The sequence below is a fragment of the Gadus chalcogrammus genome, chromosome 7 (genome assembly GCF_026213295.1).
Source record: "Gadus chalcogrammus isolate NIFS_2021 chromosome 7, NIFS_Gcha_1.0, whole genome shotgun sequence".
Lineage (NCBI taxonomy): Eukaryota > Metazoa > Chordata > Actinopteri > Gadiformes > Gadidae > Gadus > Gadus chalcogrammus.
This window is the reverse complement of record NC_079418.1, coordinates 10,982,567-11,000,380: the sequence shown is the minus strand read 5'-3', so window position 1 is coordinate 11,000,380 and position 17,814 is coordinate 10,982,567. Positions and strand designations below refer to the sequence as shown.

The 17,814-nt window shown below is 49.1% G+C and overlaps 1 protein-coding gene across 2 annotated transcripts in view; it reads left to right on the top strand.

Moving 5' to 3' along the window:
- mcama (melanoma cell adhesion molecule a) overlaps nucleotides 1-17,814 on the top strand; it is a 36,334-nt gene that overhangs the window by 6,509 nt on the left and 12,011 nt on the right. Inside the window, exons 1-6 of one of the 2 annotated variants that reach the window (XM_056594524.1) lie at nucleotides 12,949-14,059; nucleotides 14,484-14,614; nucleotides 15,749-15,977; nucleotides 16,686-16,756; nucleotides 17,131-17,218; nucleotides 17,706-17,814. The exon at nucleotides 17,706-17,814 is cut by the window's right edge and continues 71 nt beyond it. In XM_056594524.1, coding sequence (XP_056450499.1) covers nucleotides 14,507-14,614; nucleotides 15,749-15,977; nucleotides 16,686-16,756; nucleotides 17,131-17,218; nucleotides 17,706-17,814 — 605 coding nt within the window. In that variant the 5' untranslated portion in view covers nucleotides 12,949-14,059; nucleotides 14,484-14,506. Of the gene's footprint in view, nucleotides 1-12,948; nucleotides 14,060-14,483; nucleotides 14,615-15,748; nucleotides 15,978-16,685; nucleotides 16,757-17,130; nucleotides 17,219-17,705 lie in introns of those variants that run through there. The other variant, XM_056594523.1, reaches the window with a different exon arrangement.

Sequence of the window (17,814 nt, the reverse complement as noted above, 5' to 3'; positions counted from 1 at the left end):
ATGTTCAAATAACAAAAGTAGAATAAAATCCATAGAGATGCCACACCACCAGGTTCAGGCCAGTGTGGAGTCCTACACCTGGAGAAGGTTATCCAGGCGGGATCAGATCTCCATCTAACTAAGTCTTGAGGGAGGAAGTTCCCCCCCCTTCCCCCCTACTCCCTAACTCTTGGAGGACGCTTGACAATGAGCAATCCCAACCCAAAATGGAAAAACAAGGTCCCCTATTGATTTTACTTTTTTAAAACTGAAAAGGCTTATCCACCGAAAATACACAGAACACTAAAGAGTCCAGTAGCTACACACTGCTAGCCGTAAACTGTATATAGCACAACAACACATTTCGGGTTGTGAGGATGCACTCTCTATTTAGTGCAAGCAATGAAATGTTCTGAAAGACGACAGCTTACTAATGAATAAAATGTATGTATACAATAAACGGGATGTATGACACGTTTTATGAAGAAAGCGTTTCCCAAAGCATTGAAAATATGACCCACTTTGTTCTGCTCCATGTACCCAATGTTAACAACATGACATGACATGACTAAGTTACCAACATAAACAAAGAGGAGTTAGGAAAGGAGATGAACTACGTGTTTAAGTTCAGAAGGGGCAATAGCGTGGCTACGCACAGCACAATGACTCATGAGAACATGTTAAGAGTTACATTTGATACATCTCCCTGTCTGCATGCCTAAGGAGTGGGAAATCTGACAGAAGCTCAATGTCATTGGATTTAAAGGTCTGAATCCCTGTAATGGATATGATGCCTGTATCAGAACAATTCAAATACCACAAGCGCCTCTGTCTATTGGATGTTAGCTCCAAACATCCCCTCCAACCATCCCATTGTCTTGTGGAATGTCAGGTGGTCCGGTTTCCTTTTGTTCTCTGGGGTTATGTCAAACTACTTGTCCAACTGATGAACGAGTGTCTCTTGGGGAAGCAGGTAAAAGGATCTTCCCAAGGAGATTCTCTGTATAGCGTTGGGCTCCCAGACACAGTTGCATTAAACAAATGTGAAATGCTTATAGGCAATTAGGCATTAGTACTAGAATTTTAGTGTTCTGTAGGAGTACGCTAGTTTAGTTTAGTTCTATATACTTCTAATTCTTAGAGTAAGGATAAGTTTGAATTGAGTTTTGTATCGTCAAGGTATTTGTCGAAGCTTTTGGTGTCACACTTTTGAGTGTGACTCCCAACAGCCCCTCTGAATTGTTCTTCCCCTTGTGATTATCCTTAAAAACGATCATATCCCTGTGAAATATAGTAGAGCAGCATCATGTTACCATTGGCCTCATGCCAGGCTGCCTCCCACACTGACGTGGCATCTAACGATAATGAGGTCTGGATAACTCGGGGATGGCTTTGATGGAATGAGTGCAGTTGTGCAGGCAGGACTACATATGTGCATGAATATTCATAGTGACCCTGGGGCCAAGAGAAAGCGTCTCTCCTGGAGGGTGCGCTCTCCCTAATGGAGCGTGCCATCACCATGTTCTGTGTGGGGCTGCTTCTCCTCTGTATGATTGATAGGTAGAAATAGATTTTCATTAAATCCTGATGGCCGTTCACTGGGTTCACTGAGTCCCAGCCCTCGCCTGGCATCGAGGTGCTCGGTAGTGTCTTCCTTCCATATTCTTTTTTTTGATTGTATTGCAACTAACCAAATGAATAATCTTAATTCCCAAAATGACACGTCCCCTAATTAATCCACACAACCTCCATAGAACGATGTGGGTGTTGAACGGCGTCACCCGTGTGATGATGAAAGAGAAGCGACCAGTTCCTAGACCTGTCAGCTCTGTGTCGGGGGGGTCTATGTTAAGTAGCACTCGGAGCACAAAGGGGAATCATCACAGCGTCATAGCCCATTACTGTTATTGTTGCCCTCAGGCTTAATGATGTTGACGCCTTCTGCATTTGGCTGTGAGCTTTATCACATTATTACTTACCATTCGTACATGTTACCAGAATGAGCGTCATCAACGAACATCATTTTCATATATTACATTGTGGCTTCATGACACTATGATCTGAAATGGCAGACAGCGACAAATCATACTTCGTATGATTAACAATATCACAATCACAATACAATTTGTTTTGGCAGATTTCGTTTAAACATATTAACAACACGATGCGTTGCTAAAATAAGTGGTGTACAGAAGCTCTCAGTGCGAGTCTGCCTGGACCAAACACGGCCCCTCCTGTTGGCTCCCGGCAGGACAGACGGTCATTAATTCAGGGCTCCCCAGAGTTGCTTTAGGGAGGCGTTTGTTTACTGAGAGTATTGTTCTAATGGCTGGCCTCAAAGGACACGGTGCTTTGTTTAAGTGACGTGGGTGTGAAGAGAGGGACGAAGGGAGCCGAGGAATAACTGTTGAGCATATGATGGAATGCCATTTGGAACAACACATCTGCTCTGCTTTCCACTCATTGTCTGATCGCCTCTCGGTTATCAGAACCGCTTCACCGTTTTTACCATGGAAATGTCCCCAAATTACTTGGCTAGTTGGATGAGGTTGTGTCAAGACATTATAAGATTATCTCGTAATGCAATCATATTGTGTATTATGCAACTTATCACCCATATTATCGTGTCATTTATTTTTGTAATGGCTTGTATTTTGTGTGTTGCAATGCACTATAATGTTAATGCCAGAAACATGTCTAATTAACAATCAACAAAGAATTGTCATTAATGAACTTGAAGAAGTCTTGAACCAAGACTAATTCACATGGTCAGAGACCAGGACTGTGGATATGGACAGCTCCCATAGTCTCTCACTCTTGTTTTTCTCCCCTCTGCAACATGTACTGAGTCTGTATTTCCCTTCATCTCTCCGGACGAGTCTAATAAGGTCATCCTAACCTTACTAAACAGATAAAATGATGTCTTCAAAAATCCCTTTGTTCCACTGGGGGCTCTCAGATAAAAAGTTGCGTGGACATCAGAAAACACAACGCATCGTCTGCTAACTCCTGTTAATCTCACTGGTCCACTGCCAGTGGCTGGTCTGCCAGTGGCTGTGCTACGTGCAGGGCAGCAGCGTCCTAGCCTAAGCCTTCTCATTGTACCGACAGTGCTGCCGGCAATCAGTCGAAGGTTCTCTAAATGCAAATGTTCAATCTTTTTCTCTGTTGACGACTGTATTAACCACATGTGAATTCAAAAAGACTTGTTTGTCTGACCCAAACAAGCAGTTCCTGCTATACATTTCTGCTTGACATTCCCACAAACTGTAATTATAATCAGAGACTAGCTTAGTCAGCACAAAGAAAACATGTCCTGTGATCTCAAACAGCAGCCAGCAGTTTCTGTTAATGCCAGACGAGTATAAATGGCCTAAGATGTTGCTCATATAACCTAGAAATAGATTTCAGATGCAAAATAAAAAATAGATCATGCCAGCAGGCCATTTTGTGTGATGGGGTCATTCTGTATCACGGGCCCCAAGCTGTCCAGGGGGAGGCTCTCGCTGTATACGTGAAGCCGTCTCCTAAGCCTGGAAATTAAGTGGGGAGATTAGCCTCCATGTTTGAACTGCCCCCATATGGTCATAGTGATGTACAGAGACCCTCTAGCTTCCTGTTCCTTACGGATGGCTCCCCAAAGTGCTGTCTGCTCCTCGTTACGTCAAACCGTGTCCTTTCGCCAACGTTCCCCCCACCCGCCCCCCCGCCCCGCGTGGAACGGCCCAGCTCTGAGAGATACCAAGGGCCCGCTGTCTGTCTATCACCCTAACACACACACGCTACTGTGTTGTTGTACGAGAGAGCTTTGGAGGAACACGGTGGTTTGGTTCTGACCAGCCATGAGGATGTTTGAGTCATGGCGGCCCCCCACTGGCCGCCACCACCGCCTCCTGCCAGCTTGGCATCTGCTGGAACAGCGGTAGCCCTCCGGTGACCTATCACAGGAAGTCAGCCAATTAGATCCCAGGCCGCGGATAACAGGGCCCACCGCCAAATCAGTCAGGACACAAAGCCCACCAGGTGAACACCAGGAGGAACAGACTGGGGGGGGGGACCTCCTCGTACAACGCCCACATGAAGTGTGGGTACCATGACAGAAGGCGTGTATTTGTAGTGCTATCTGTGTTTTCTATGGCTCGCCCCGTCATCCGTTTTTGTAAGAGATGTGGGAGAGATCAATATGGAATTAGCTCTGCTCTTCCACAATACAATGAAGAACCAAAGTATCTAAAGTGAAGGTACCTAGTTATTTTTATTCAATGAAATGGAGATTGATTAAAAGTATTTAAAGAAGAACATCTTTAAGTAATATTCACAAGAAGAGACCCATGTAAGGAATCAGTAAAACAATGCAGCCGTTCCACTCGGTGCTTGTTGACTGTGATGAACCGGTTGCCAGATTGGGCCGAGCAGAGTGGAGCAGAGCTCCTGTGTTGCATTCTTCTTGCGTTTACATTTTGTAAACAGCGCAGATTCAAAGGGGGGTGAGCACGCATTTCCGCACATCAGAAACAATTCACTTTGAAAAGCCCCCCCCCTCCCCCTCCTCTGCCCTCTTATCTGAAAACATCAATTTGATTAGAAACAGCGTTTCATTATTCACAAAGGCATTAGCCTCAACTTGATTAAAGGATCCGGGCGGGGCCCACATCAAAAGGAACGCGTGTCCGCTCGCTGCCGCGCACTTTAATACCATCACCGTTAATTAAAAGTGTGTGTGTGTACGACTGTCTCGACGTCCACCAACAAAGACCTCTTCCTCTCAGTGTTTTAGGAGTTGCTAATTCTCCAGGTCGCCCCGGTCCGCAGATCAAGGTGATCCGTGTCGGGTCTTTGAACTTGGCATATCAAAGAGCCCGGGATAAAGAGATACTTAAATAACCACCACCGGCAGCACCGCCGCCACCGCTGCAGCACTCTGCCGACGTACCCCTGAGAGAGGGGTGGGTTTCAGAGAGGACTTTATTCCTCTGTCAGCACGGGGAGATTTGTTATCTTTTTGTGCGTCTCTTTTTTGACTGGTTAATAAATCCTCGGTTTTTCACGTCGCATCAGCCCCCGGCGTCGCACTTCTGCACCATTAAAAAACACAAAAATGTCCTAATTGGTGGGCTGTGAATCTCTCAGTATATCACAGAGGCTGTTCCTCCCTTTATGTTCAAAGACCTTTCCCTTCCTGCCTGGCGTGCCTTTGGTCTCGGAGACGTTCACCTGGACCCCTAGTGGATTGCGATGCACTGATCCGCTGATAGATAATTTATCGGTTTTAGAGGGGTGGTCCGACGCTAGGCGTCTCCGTGTTGTCACTCTGTGGGCTCGGTCTTATCCGGTCGTATCACACCACAATGTCTAACGCCTCGTGCCCACTGCCTCCATCCGTTGACTGATCCCCATTGACTTTGAATGGGGACGGACGCGCAATGCATTGTGGATCCGTGCGCTGAAGGCTCCTTCAAAAAGTTGAAAAATGTTTTCGGCAGCGACGGATCAGTCATCCAATCAGACCCTGGAAAGCTCCCCCATCCGTGGTCAGCCACGCCTTCTGACGTCCTTTGACTGACGGTGCAGTGGGCACGAGGCCTAACCCGTCTTCCAGCACGGCCTCACACCAGGTGGGATGAGGCCGACATGGGGGAGACTCATGAAGAACTCCAGGGCGACGGCAACGCCAAACAACAGGGTGACAGCAGCAGTAGCTACTGTCAGAGTCACTGTAACCAAGGAGAATGTGTGTGTGTGTGTGTGTGTGTGTGTGTGTGTGTGTGTGTGCGCGCGTGTGTTTGTGCTCGTCTGTGTGTTGGTGTGTATGTGTGCGTGTGTAAGTGTGTTGGCCTGTGTGTATGTGTGTGCGTCTGTGCATTGGTGTGTGTGTGTGTGTAGGGAGGTAGGGGTGGGTGCAGGATTTGCTGTGGCTACACAGGTGTAGTTGGCATGGAGGAGGCAATACTTAAAACTTTGTGTGTGGTCCCCCCCCTCCTCGTTGTTCCCCCTCCCCCACATATCCCTGGTGCCGCCCCCTCCCCCGGTCTGCTCCCTCCCACATTCACAAGACAAATGGCACAGGTGTCCCATAGAGGGCTCCCAGCACCCCCCCCCCAAGCCCCCATATTCCTTAAGAGGAAGTGGAATAGTGAGGGGGGGAGACCTCCCAATTGTTAACAGCTGCCTGAGTCAGTGGGGAAGACTCCGCCCCCCCCCCTCTCTTTTGTCATTGATAACCACGCACGCAAAATGCACACACAAACACACACATACACACACACACAAACACACACACACACACACATAGTACACACACACGCACGCATACAGTCCACACACACACACGCATACAGTACATGCACATACACACACAAACACACACACGCATACTGTACACACACACACACACATACACACACACACACACATACACACACAGTCCAGGGAACAGGGCAACCGCATCGCTCCTCCTCAAGGTCCCGGCGTAGGGGTCCGTACGCTCCCACACCCCCGGTCTGTGAAACAAGAGGGTCTCTCAGCGGTCGATATCACTCTGTGTGTGTCGCCTACAACTGGACTCCCACCCAGCTCCCAGAGATCAGAGATAATAAAGAGCAGGAGGTTCTCCCATGCTCCCTCTGTCCCCAGCCATGCCGGGGCGGGGGGGGGGACACACAGGTCATTGTGCGCTCGACCTATAGGACGGCCGCGGCCCCCCGGGAGCTACCAGACCGGGGCGTCGTGCGGACGCCTCTCTCCAAAGGCCCGTGTCACTCTGAAATACGCAGCGCGCTTGTTGTGAAAACAGATAAAGCCGTAAATCTCCTGAGGCCGTCAGCCCGGAGGAGCCTCCCTGAAGGTGAGCCTTCAAGGATAACCAGAAGCTGACCCCTGTGACCCTCGCTGGCGCTATCAACAGTACCCCAGCCCCCCGGATCCACCCCTCCTGCACACGTCTGCCTCCTCCCTGTCCCGCCGTAAGCCCCAGGTTGTTGTTCTACCTCCCTCCCTCCAACCAGCAGATCCCCTCCCCTTCGCACGACCCTGGTGCTGCGGGCACCGAGGAGACAATGCTGGGCTGATTTATGAGACTAAACAATGACGACAACCCGGGCCTGCTAGCCACTATCCCCACCCTAAGCCTGGGTGTTATTCGGCTTTCTTTACTACTTTCAGGACCTGTGGTGCTTAGCCAGCCCTGGCATTGCTAATGCATAGCTGCCGGCCGGGTGCTGATGGTTGGGTTGATAAGATGAGAGCTGATAACGTCAGCGCTGCGTCGGGCCCACACACACACAACACTGCGGCTTCTCTCCGCTATCAGCGCGTCAGCGGCCCTTTGTATGGATTCATCCGGGCCTCAGACCGCAGCGTTTCAGCGGCCCACTGGGACAAAAGCACCTCGTCCACTGGACTTAATGGTGTAAAACTAAAGCATGTAAAAGGTTCAAACAATGTTTAGAAACAAAGTGTTTATTTCAAGTTATGCCTCATTGTGTGTGTTATCATGGACGTCTGACTTAAAAAAGATTGGACTGAATTCAACAAATTCCAATTATTTGATACCATTAATACAATAAGATATATATTGAAAAATAAAAGCATCCGGGGAAAAATGGATAGAATGCAATTCACATCCACATCCAATCCTCTCTCTCTCTCTCTCTCTCTCTCTCTCTCTCTCTCTCTCTCTCTCTCTCTCTCTCTCTCTCTCCCTCTGTCTGTCTCACCCCCCTCCCTCCCCCTCTCTCGGTTCCCCTTTCTTTCTGTCTGTCTCACTCTTTCTGACTGTCTGTCTCTTTCTGTGTGTGTGTGTGTGTGTGCTTGTAACAGTGTGTGTTTGTCTGTGTGCGTGTGTGTGTGTGTGTATTTGTGTGTGCGTGCATGTGTGTGTTTGTGTGCGTGCGTGCATGTGTGTGTGTGCAGCAGGCGAGGGTCTCTGGACTTGGTTCAGTGTGTGCCACCTCATTAAGGCAGCTGCGTGTGCACCTGTGATCACTCTGATATTCTCTTTGAGGGCATTAAGCCTCCGTCAGCGGGGGGCCGGGGAGGAGCGGCCAACCGCTGCCCGTTTGATAGCTGTTTCTTGGGAGGGGTCCGACATAGCTCGTCCTGCTGTTGGACAGGGGCAAACGCACACATACACACACACACACACACACATAGATGGGAACTATTATACCCAGGCAAAATTACAAAATCAAACCTTAGACTACAACTGGCAGATATGAAGCATAATAAGAATAACCCTAACCCTAAAGCCTTCACATTTCACACATACACACTCTCGATGTTGGTACTTTCCCGTGGGCAGTGCGGTGGTTCACGGACCCTCTTGTCGCGGCGGTCCCGCTGTGAGACGTCCTGGGACACACGGCCGCCGCGGGCCAGCCGCTCTCCGGGTGGATATCCCGTTACCGTGGTGACCGCGGGTCAGGAATAAGGAGCGCTTTTGTCAGTGTCTGCCGGCGGGGGGGATCTGCTGTCGACGTGGGCCTGGCGGGAAGGAGGTCTTATTATGTTGGAATAGCAGCCGTGCACACCTGGGCCCCCGCCTCTCCTCTTACACTCTCTGTCATATCAGACGCAGCGGTGTCTGAATGTCACTTCTGAGTCTTACTTCGGGCCACTGTTATCACTGGGCTTTTGATAATAATAATAATCTCCTTCGTGAGCAATAGGAAATGAATATGCTGGTTGATATCACATTTCTAAAAAAGCAGAGCCCAGTGAGCTGGTACACTTTAAACTCTGTATCCAGTGCACTATAGGGATCTCTGCCATCCCGCTACCTTTTTGTACATTTGTACATTTCGTATGAAGACCTGCAGCACAGCTGTGAGCCATGGACCTCAGGGGGATTTGATTTGTCATCCCTCCTTCTCTCATGTACTCAGGGATCACACACCTCCCTGTTTTAAAACACACACGTTGACTGTTTGACTACCCCCCCACCCACCACCACCCATTGTAGATGCAGTATTTACCCTGTTGACCTTTAATGAGGTGTCAGCTCTCCCTGCACTCCATGGCCTCCATCCCTCGGTGGCGAGCTCATGGCCGACTCACTGTCAACACAGACGCAGCCAGCATAAATAACCCATCCCCTCATGATCCTTTAATGAAGCCTCTGCCACAGGGTGGGGTCCTGAAAGATGAATGCACCTCCTTAAGAAGTCCCCCACCCAGATAACGAGCGCGCCTTCCCTCTGAGCCCCCGAGCACCGGGGACCTCTGGGGGCTGTTGTTGTGTCAGGGGCCGGGGAAAACACACCGGAATCAATGTCACACATTAGTCAACGCGTCGTCACGCGGCACGCGGTGCGCCACGAGTGCATGGGACCCAAGCGGTCGTCACGGCGACTCTGACCCGTTCCGTGTTCGACGGGAGTCTCACGGGGTCCCAAATACACTTTCATGTCGTCTCACACCCGCCGGAGCGAATGCTACCGGCCGGGAGACGTTTTGTTCGCGGCACCAAGAAAGAAGCCCTTGCATGCACCCAAAAGCCCTGGCATTGTGCTGTGTGTGGCGTGTGTAGTGTGTGTGTGTGTGGTGTGTGCGGGCGAATAAAAGGTACGCTTCTCAGGAGATCTGAGCCCGCTCCTTCTCGGCCCTTTGTCGGCCGCTAAGCTTGTCTCAGAGACTTTTGAGCTCTGTGAAAAGACTGACCCGGGGATGGGAACCACCACAGAGATTTGTGCCGGAGGCTGGCCTCCAAAAAGCCACAAGCATGTCAGTGTGTGTGTGTGTGTGTGTGTGTGTGTGTGTGTGTGTGTGTGTGTGTGTGTGTGTGTGTGTGTGTGTGTGTGTGTGTGTGTGTGTGTAGAGGGTTGGGGGGAGTCTCGTCTCTGCACTTCAGAGCTGAATGTGTATATATAGTCTTTGATGTGAGATAAGACACACACCCTCCGATGCACACACAGAGACACACAGCCCTCACTGCAAAGATCACACAAAAATGTGTGTGTGGAGAAATCCTCTCATCTCTGGGCTCTGCAGCAGGCCTACTCCCACCTGCTCCCCCCCATACCCCAACCCCCCACCCCCCCCCCCCCCTCCTGGATGTCCGTCAGAACTCGGTACGAACACGTACACATGACCCTCCCTAGGCTGGTATTGATTGCAGCGTGTAAGAGTAAAGCAGGTCACTGCCCCCATTCAGGCTACATGCTGCAGTGGGCCGGTCTCAGCATGCTGGGCAATGGAATCCCATTCTAAGATCTGTTTTAGCCCGTAAATTGTTATTATGGTTTCATGGCCAGTCAGGGTATATGATAAACCATCTTAGGTTTATCATCTTAGGTTGAAACGGTATTGCATCCATGGTAAAGAACGGAAGATGGCTCGGAGCTTGAGCTAGCCCTCGCTGTATAAACCATAAACCAGGACTCATCGTGGTCAAGAAAGTTTTTCCAGGCACGGCGGGATCGGTTAATATTAGTGAGGCTGACCCTGCAGGCAGAGGAGGTTGAGTGTGGGAGCCCTGCTTATACAGGCACAAGCACCAAGTCAAAATATGGAGAGCCCAGGTTGTGGTTGGCGGGCGCACATCAGCATAATCCACTAATTGCGCTGAGCGGGCCCCTGCTCTAGCGCCGGATTCCGCTTCGTGTTTACCCCGTTTATCAGCAGAAACACGCGGCACGTCGCTGAGCGCATGGCTGGCCAGGCATGCGCGGAGGGGCCATTCGATTAAAATGAAAATGAGGCCAACTGTTGGTGTCACAGCTGATTAGGAAGCTGACCGGTGGCTGAGGGGGACCCCGGAGCCCCACCCGGACGGGCTTAATCAGAGAGGGGAGGCTAACGTTGGGAGCGCCGGGATTAGGCTCCGCAGCTATTGTCCGCGCCTTTAGTGCATAATGAGCCACTGTATGCCAAGATGTCCCCTCCTCTCGCCTTTCTAACCCCACCAAGGCTCCTCTGTCCCCGCTGTTGTCTCAAGCTGGTTGTCGGGGTCTCTCTGTCCAGGCTGGGAACAATGCCCGTCTACCCCGCAAATTACTGAGCGCGCTCATTTGTTGCCCCAAACGACCATTGTTTCCGTTCGTACTTGATGGCCATTAACTAAGATTTAGCTAAGTAGTTTGAGTTAAGCTGTACTAGCTGTAACCTTTTTTAAAAAAATGCCATAAAAAGCGATGTGATTGCCCCTTAGGTTCATGCCAAAAGACAAATAAATTTGTCCGCTATATTACATTTATATATTACAAGAATTTGTCCAACAAAGCACTCAATACTAAGATATAAACAAAGGAGCCTCTTTTATCAAGGGATTTGAAATGTTGTGATGCTCCCTTCTTGGCTCTCCTCGATTGTGTGGACAAACCCGAGTAATGGTGTTGTGGAGAAGTGCTGACCTTTTCTGTTCTCCAAGCCAGAACCGTTGCTCCAGGGTGACAAGGCCCTGTCAACACGGTCAAATATGCCTGTCAACACGGCCAAATCAAATCACCAGATTTGTAAAAAAAACAGATTCGTTTTTTTACAAAATATATCTTGTCTTAATCGTCCAGTTGCAGACGTCCAGACACAGAAAAGCACAGATAACATGAACTCAACACTGCAGACCCAACACAACCCAGACTGTGTGCATGCATACAGAGTCGAGAGCAGATAAGGCCGGCCCCAGGGTGGATTTGGGAGTCAAATCCCCCGGTAGCCCCCCTGGTGCTAATCCGATTAGCGTGAAAAGTTACCACTACAGCCCCCATAGAGACGGGTCATCTCGTACATGGACTGCGATGTGGCCTCCCCCTGCCAGCCACTAGCCCCTCCTCTGTCCGCCCTCCGCTGTGTTCCTCCCCGTATCAACATCCTCTGGGTACACGATGAACGCTCTCAACCTCAGCTTGTTCTTTAGCCTCTCTGGCTGAGGCGGCGGTCCTGTGGGCCTCTCCCTCCAGGTGTGGGAACAATGGGGCGCGCGTCGATGCCTCAGAGGCACGGCTGACCGAGCATGGGGCCCGACTGTTGGGACTAGACTGGAGGGACTTATATGGAGCGAGAGGCAGTGCCCCATGTTGGTGTTGAGGAGAGCAGGGTGGCGTGTGTACATGTCCATATTAACCAGATGTTAAAGGTGCTGCATAATTAACAGCCACCATTTGAGTCTTAGACGTAAGAAAAGCCTTAGCCGTCTGTCAGATCAAATCAGAATCTGTCAAATGTTTTGTGAGAATATCTGACTACGTCTGCCTCTGTATGAGACAAGTTTGATTTTAGACTGCTCCTGGCTTGATATTGACCAATCAGGGCGTCTCTTCTCTTATTGGTTAGGGGAATCCATCTTGCCTGCGGATCACAGGGGCATTTCATGCACTTAATATAAATGTTTTAGGTTCTAAAGTTCAAAATCTTGGTATTTTCTGCGCTCTTTTTAGAACTTGCCAATCTTACCTGGACCTTTAACTCTCTTAGAGCTTCAGTGTCAGATAAAAATGACATTGACTTGAAAACAAAATCCATGCTGTATCACTTAATCTTTCACTAGTCCATAGTGAAAGAGACACTATGGATAAGATAAATACCAATGGGAAGATATTATAATAAGGCTTGGGCGGTATGACAGTATTACGGTATATCAGGGTATTTATCATTCAATACCATCGGAAATACACACGCTCCTCTTTCCTCTTGCCGTTGCATTGTTATGAGACTGAGAGGTTCGTTTCCCCCCCCCCCCCCCCGTTTCAATAACGACGCATTAATGGCAGCGCAGCGCTGCTATGTATTAAAACAATCACACGTCTCAGTAGCAGTTTATTTAGCATGAAAGTATATGTTTTTCAAGTTAGGATAATATTGGTTATAAAACAGATCAACAGGTTGACTATTATTCGATTATTATTAGATCATCAGTAAGATCACTAAGTTGGCAAATTGCATATAAGACACATAGTAGACATAGTAGGCTAGACAATGTCATACATTCTACAATGACTTCTAACATCAGCAGCTCAGCTTTAATTTTCCCCATAATACCGTCATATACATTATGCCCTAGTGAAATGTCATGGAGGTACGGGGGGAATTGATAAGAATTTCACGATTCCGATTCCGATTCCGATTCTGCTTATCGATCCGATTCCTTATCGATTCTCTTATCGATTCTCATTGGGTGAGAAAATAAGTATAAATGTGTTTGTTTGCATTACATCTCTTTAATATCTGATCAGAAGTGCTTCTAGTATTAGGAAATTGTACATTTTCAAATCAATTGGTCTAGACGAAAAGATATATGTTTCGCTTTTTAAGCCCAAATGCCATCATTATGTGCCATACAACTAAAAACACAGACTGAAAACAGCCAAGTAAGAGCTTGTGCCTTTTGGAATTCTAACAGTGCTCATTTGCATTCAACTTGTAACAAAATTAAACTGACATAAACAAAATGAAGCATTGATTAGACAGAGATTTATTAGATGGGCCTACCTAATAAACCGTTGGAACACACAAGACCGGAAACCATAGCAATGCCGGTAAACAAACCCCGAGAAGCCCAATCCCTATGAGAGCTCCCCACGCTACGGCCATCCGGAGGCGACAGAGCTGTTGGCCGTGATATTATATATACAATTATAATATAGTATATAATATATTATATACTATTATATATAGAGCTCCGGGAGTCGCAAACTGCAACAATCACTTTCTCCTCCATTCCGCGGTTCACCCGGACTGCACTGCACTGAGTTTGACGGCTGAACGCGGATTGGCTGTTACGTTACACATGTCACTCAGTTATCACGCTGTTGAACGCTGATTGGCTGTCATCACGACAAAAACTTGTCATCGGTTTTCTCCCGCGAAAAACTCGCCCTTATACGCGTCTCTACGTTCACTTTGTATGGGATCTTGTCGCCCCGTCGTGTTTGGTGTGAACGCCCAATGCGATTCTTCCTCGGCCGTGACATGTTTGCTGCGTTCTGAACCAAATTAAAGCAGCGTGTGTGTGACGTCACGACGCATTTGCCGCGACCGGAACCGATAAGCGGAATTGTTAAGCAGGCTTGCTAACGATTCCAAGGAATCGGTTGACTCGGAACCGGTTCTGAACAAGAACCGGTTCTCGATTCCCATCCCTACGGGGGTACGAACAAAAATATGTAGAATACAATCGACACTAGAATAGTAGCAGGCCTCCAACATTGCTGGCAAGCACTCTCATCTCCGGGTTTGTCCGGGCTCCCCTGTTGACGCCTCGGGAACCCATTCTCTGGCTCAGGATGCAGTGATGTGGCTACACTTAGCCTTGAGGGGAGAGAGACCGAGAGAGAGAGAGAGACTGTTTCTGGGAGAGCGAGATGTGTGGGGAATGAGAGCTCTCCACGGATAGATAATGCAACGTGTTGATTTTGGCGTGTTTAAAAACCGACCTTAAATTGGGCTGCAGTCGACACCCAAAGACAAATGATGTCTCAGTTCACCTTGTGGAAGACTAGCTGGAGCCTTCATGTTCTGAAGTACCGAAGGCTAACAGATGTGCTGTGTGTGTGTGTGTGTGTTTTCCACAGTGTGGGCTAAAGTGGAGCTGACTATGGATGAGACTGTGGAGGCGTATAGAGGCGACTTGGTCCAGATCCCCTGCCAGTACAACTTCACAGACAACGCCAAGCCCAGCCTGGTCATGATCCAGTGGTTCGTGGTGAGTCCGGCGGCCGGGGGCCAGAACCCCGCTGTGGCCTTGGGCTTTCTTTCCCCTTCGCTGATCTCTCAAACATCATTTCTTTTCATTCTGTTTCATCTCTTTTCAATTTCATTTATACTTTTCTTTAACTGCGTCTGGAATGATGTTATACTAAAATGAGATTGAAACGGCCGCGTCGGCAGCAGTCGACCCGCTGTCCAATGCGGGCGTGTTGGACGGTAAAACAGAGTCACTGCCATGTGTGGGCTGCTCTGTAATGACGCCTACCATCCTTACAGTGGTTCCTACGTCTCCGTGACCTTGTATCCTTGCTGGGCCTCACCGGTCCAGACGTTATTATTGACCAATGGCAGGCGGCTGTGCATTGGGTGGTGTGGGGGAAAGCGTTGACTAATGAGGCTGTTTCCAGCACACTGCAGCGTGAGAGGCACAATGCAGCGCTGCGTTTTGGTCACAAACCGGCCATCCAGTCTGTGCGAACACACCATTTTAGATCTTGTTTTAAAATAAGCACAGGGCCTTTAATGGAGGAGAGAGTAGAGGACACACTGAAGGAGAGAGTAGAGGAGGAGAGAGTAGAGGAGGAGAGAGTAGAGGAGGAGAGAGTAGAGGAGGAGAGAGTAGAGGACACACTGAAGGAGAGAGTAGAGGAGGAGAGAGTAGAGGAGGAGAGAGTAGAGGACACACTGAAGGAGAGAGTAGACGAGGAGAGAGTAGAGGAGAGAGTAGAGGAGGAGAGAGTAGAGGAGGAGAGAGTAGAGGACACACTGAAGGAGAGAGTAGACGAGGAGAGAGTAGAGGAGGAGAGAGTAGAGGACAGACTGAAGGAGAGAGTAGAGGAGGAGAGAGTAGAGGAGGAGAGAGTAGAGGAGGATAGAGTAGAGGAGGAGAGAGTAGAGGACACACTGAAGGAGAGAGTAGACGAGGAGAGAGTAGAGGAGGAGAGAGTAGAGGACCGACTGAAGGAGAGAGTAGAGGAGGAGAGAGTAGAGGACAGACTGAAGGAGAGAGTAGAGGAGGAGAGAGTAGAGGAGGAGAGAGTAGAGGATTTAATGAAGGAGAGAGTAGAGGAAGAGAGAGCAGAGGATTGAATGAACAGCGTCTTCCTTGTGTCCCCCCCCCGCCCACCAGAAAGCGGCCAAGAGCGGTCTGCGCACGCGCATCTTCTACAGCGACAATGACCAGGAGATGGTGGACGCGGACACCGAGTACAGCACGCGCATCCAGGTCAACGCCGACCCGCAGGGCTCGGTGCTGACGCTGCAGGACGTGCTGCTGCTCGACGAGCGCGAGTTCATCTGCCAGGTGAACGGCCTGGCGGCAGGCAACGCCGAGGGCAGGACCAACCTCCGGGTGTTCGGTGAGTAGGGGTCCGGAGACACGCCCTCGCATGCTCAGGGGACCCCCCCCCACACCCTCTCCCTCCACACAGAGGTCCCACGCAATAAATCACCCATCCAAGACAACCCTGGTTTTCTTTTGCACTGCGCTCTTTGTCTTCTGAATGTTGGTCTGTGGATCACGTTAATGTTCATGTTATTTTATTTGTCAAATGCTCAAAATAAAAGGCGAAGCAGTCATGGAAGGCACTGACCTATTTGTATCCCAAGCTCTCCTAACAATGCAAAGAAAATAGATAAGAGATTAAGAGCAAGTTACATCAATTAAGAACAAAATAAGAACAAAATAGATCAAATAAACTAGAATATACGTATGTAGTAAGTAAGTATATACATGTATATATATATATATTTGTGTAATGTATACAACATGATATATGATCCAGTTCTTTGGGTGTTTTGGGGGTGTCCATGTTGCTGAGCAAACCTCGTACTTTAGAGACACTCTTCTGACCAAAGGAAGGAGAAGGAAGGAACAAGTTTGCAGATGTACTGATACTTGGGAAAGAAAGGGTCGCTAGGTGTAGTGGTACCGATATGTTTGACCTGCTATGATCCAGCGTGTTATTACAATTTCTTACTACGATCTGAGGCCATACGTCAGAAAGAGTTCAAATGTGAGCAGATGTTTTCATCATCCTCCGCTAAAGGGTTCTCTCCCCCTCCAGCTCCGCCACAGCCCCCCGTGATCGAGGGGGTCCTTACGGGGATATCGGTGACCAACGAGGCCTTGTCTAAGGTGGGTGTACGTCCGCTCAGCCCCAGAGTCAGTTCCTGCCCCGGCTCGGGTTCTGATATTACCTTCTGCAGGGATCTGCTATCGCCCCCAGTAAATCGTCTGCTTTTCCCCAGCTCTCAATATCCATGATGACATAATTGAACCGAATTACTTCCTGAAGTATTCATAACCGAACCCAGAGCTCATATTCTATATCTCCTGCTTACTGCAGTCCGGGTTTCTGTGTTTTACCAGAGAGAGGGCTCTTAGTGCATTCTGGAAAGCTATTTTGAGTTTTATTAGCATTTAGTCTGACTTGGTTGTAGCGCGGCGTGGCTGTTAAGCAGCCGCCCTGAACAGCAGTTAACTCTCTCTCCTGGTGGAACCGGTCTCAGGTGGCGTCGTGCGAGGCCCAGAACAGCTTCCCCAAGCCCAACATCACCTGGTACCGCAACGACCTTCCCCTGGTGCCCGTTCAAGGATGTGAGTCCCTGGGCTGGTGGAGCAGTATTCCTCAACACTACCGCATTATATTCCTCTTTCATGTCATTTGGGCCGTTTTTTATCAAACTTTTGTAACAGGCAAGGCTAGGCTAGGGCTAAAATAAACGTAATCGCTAAATGGTGTGACATGATTTTATATATATTTTGTCATCTAGGTTGTAATGTACTGTATATTATCATAAACTACAATGTATCTTAACCGCTTAAATACTGTCCGGGCAGTGGGCATTATTATAATTGTCTTTGGTTTAACATAGCAATAAATGTAGTACAATCCCCACATAAACAACCCGATGTCACATGTCCAAAGAGACGGAACAATGGAGACCTTTAGGAGGTTCTTCTCCAGACAGGGGGCGGGTAGCGGGCTGGTGGATCCACGATGGGGACGTCAGGTGGTCCACATCGTGAGAGGGGTGTCACGGGGTGACGATGTGGTGCTCGCCCCCCCCCCCCCCCCCCCCAGACGTGAACGTGGTGACCCTGGTGACCCGCGAGCTCGAGGGCTTCTTCACGGTGCAGAGCGAGCTGCAGTACAAGGTGGTGAAGGAGGACCGCCACGCACGCTTCACCTG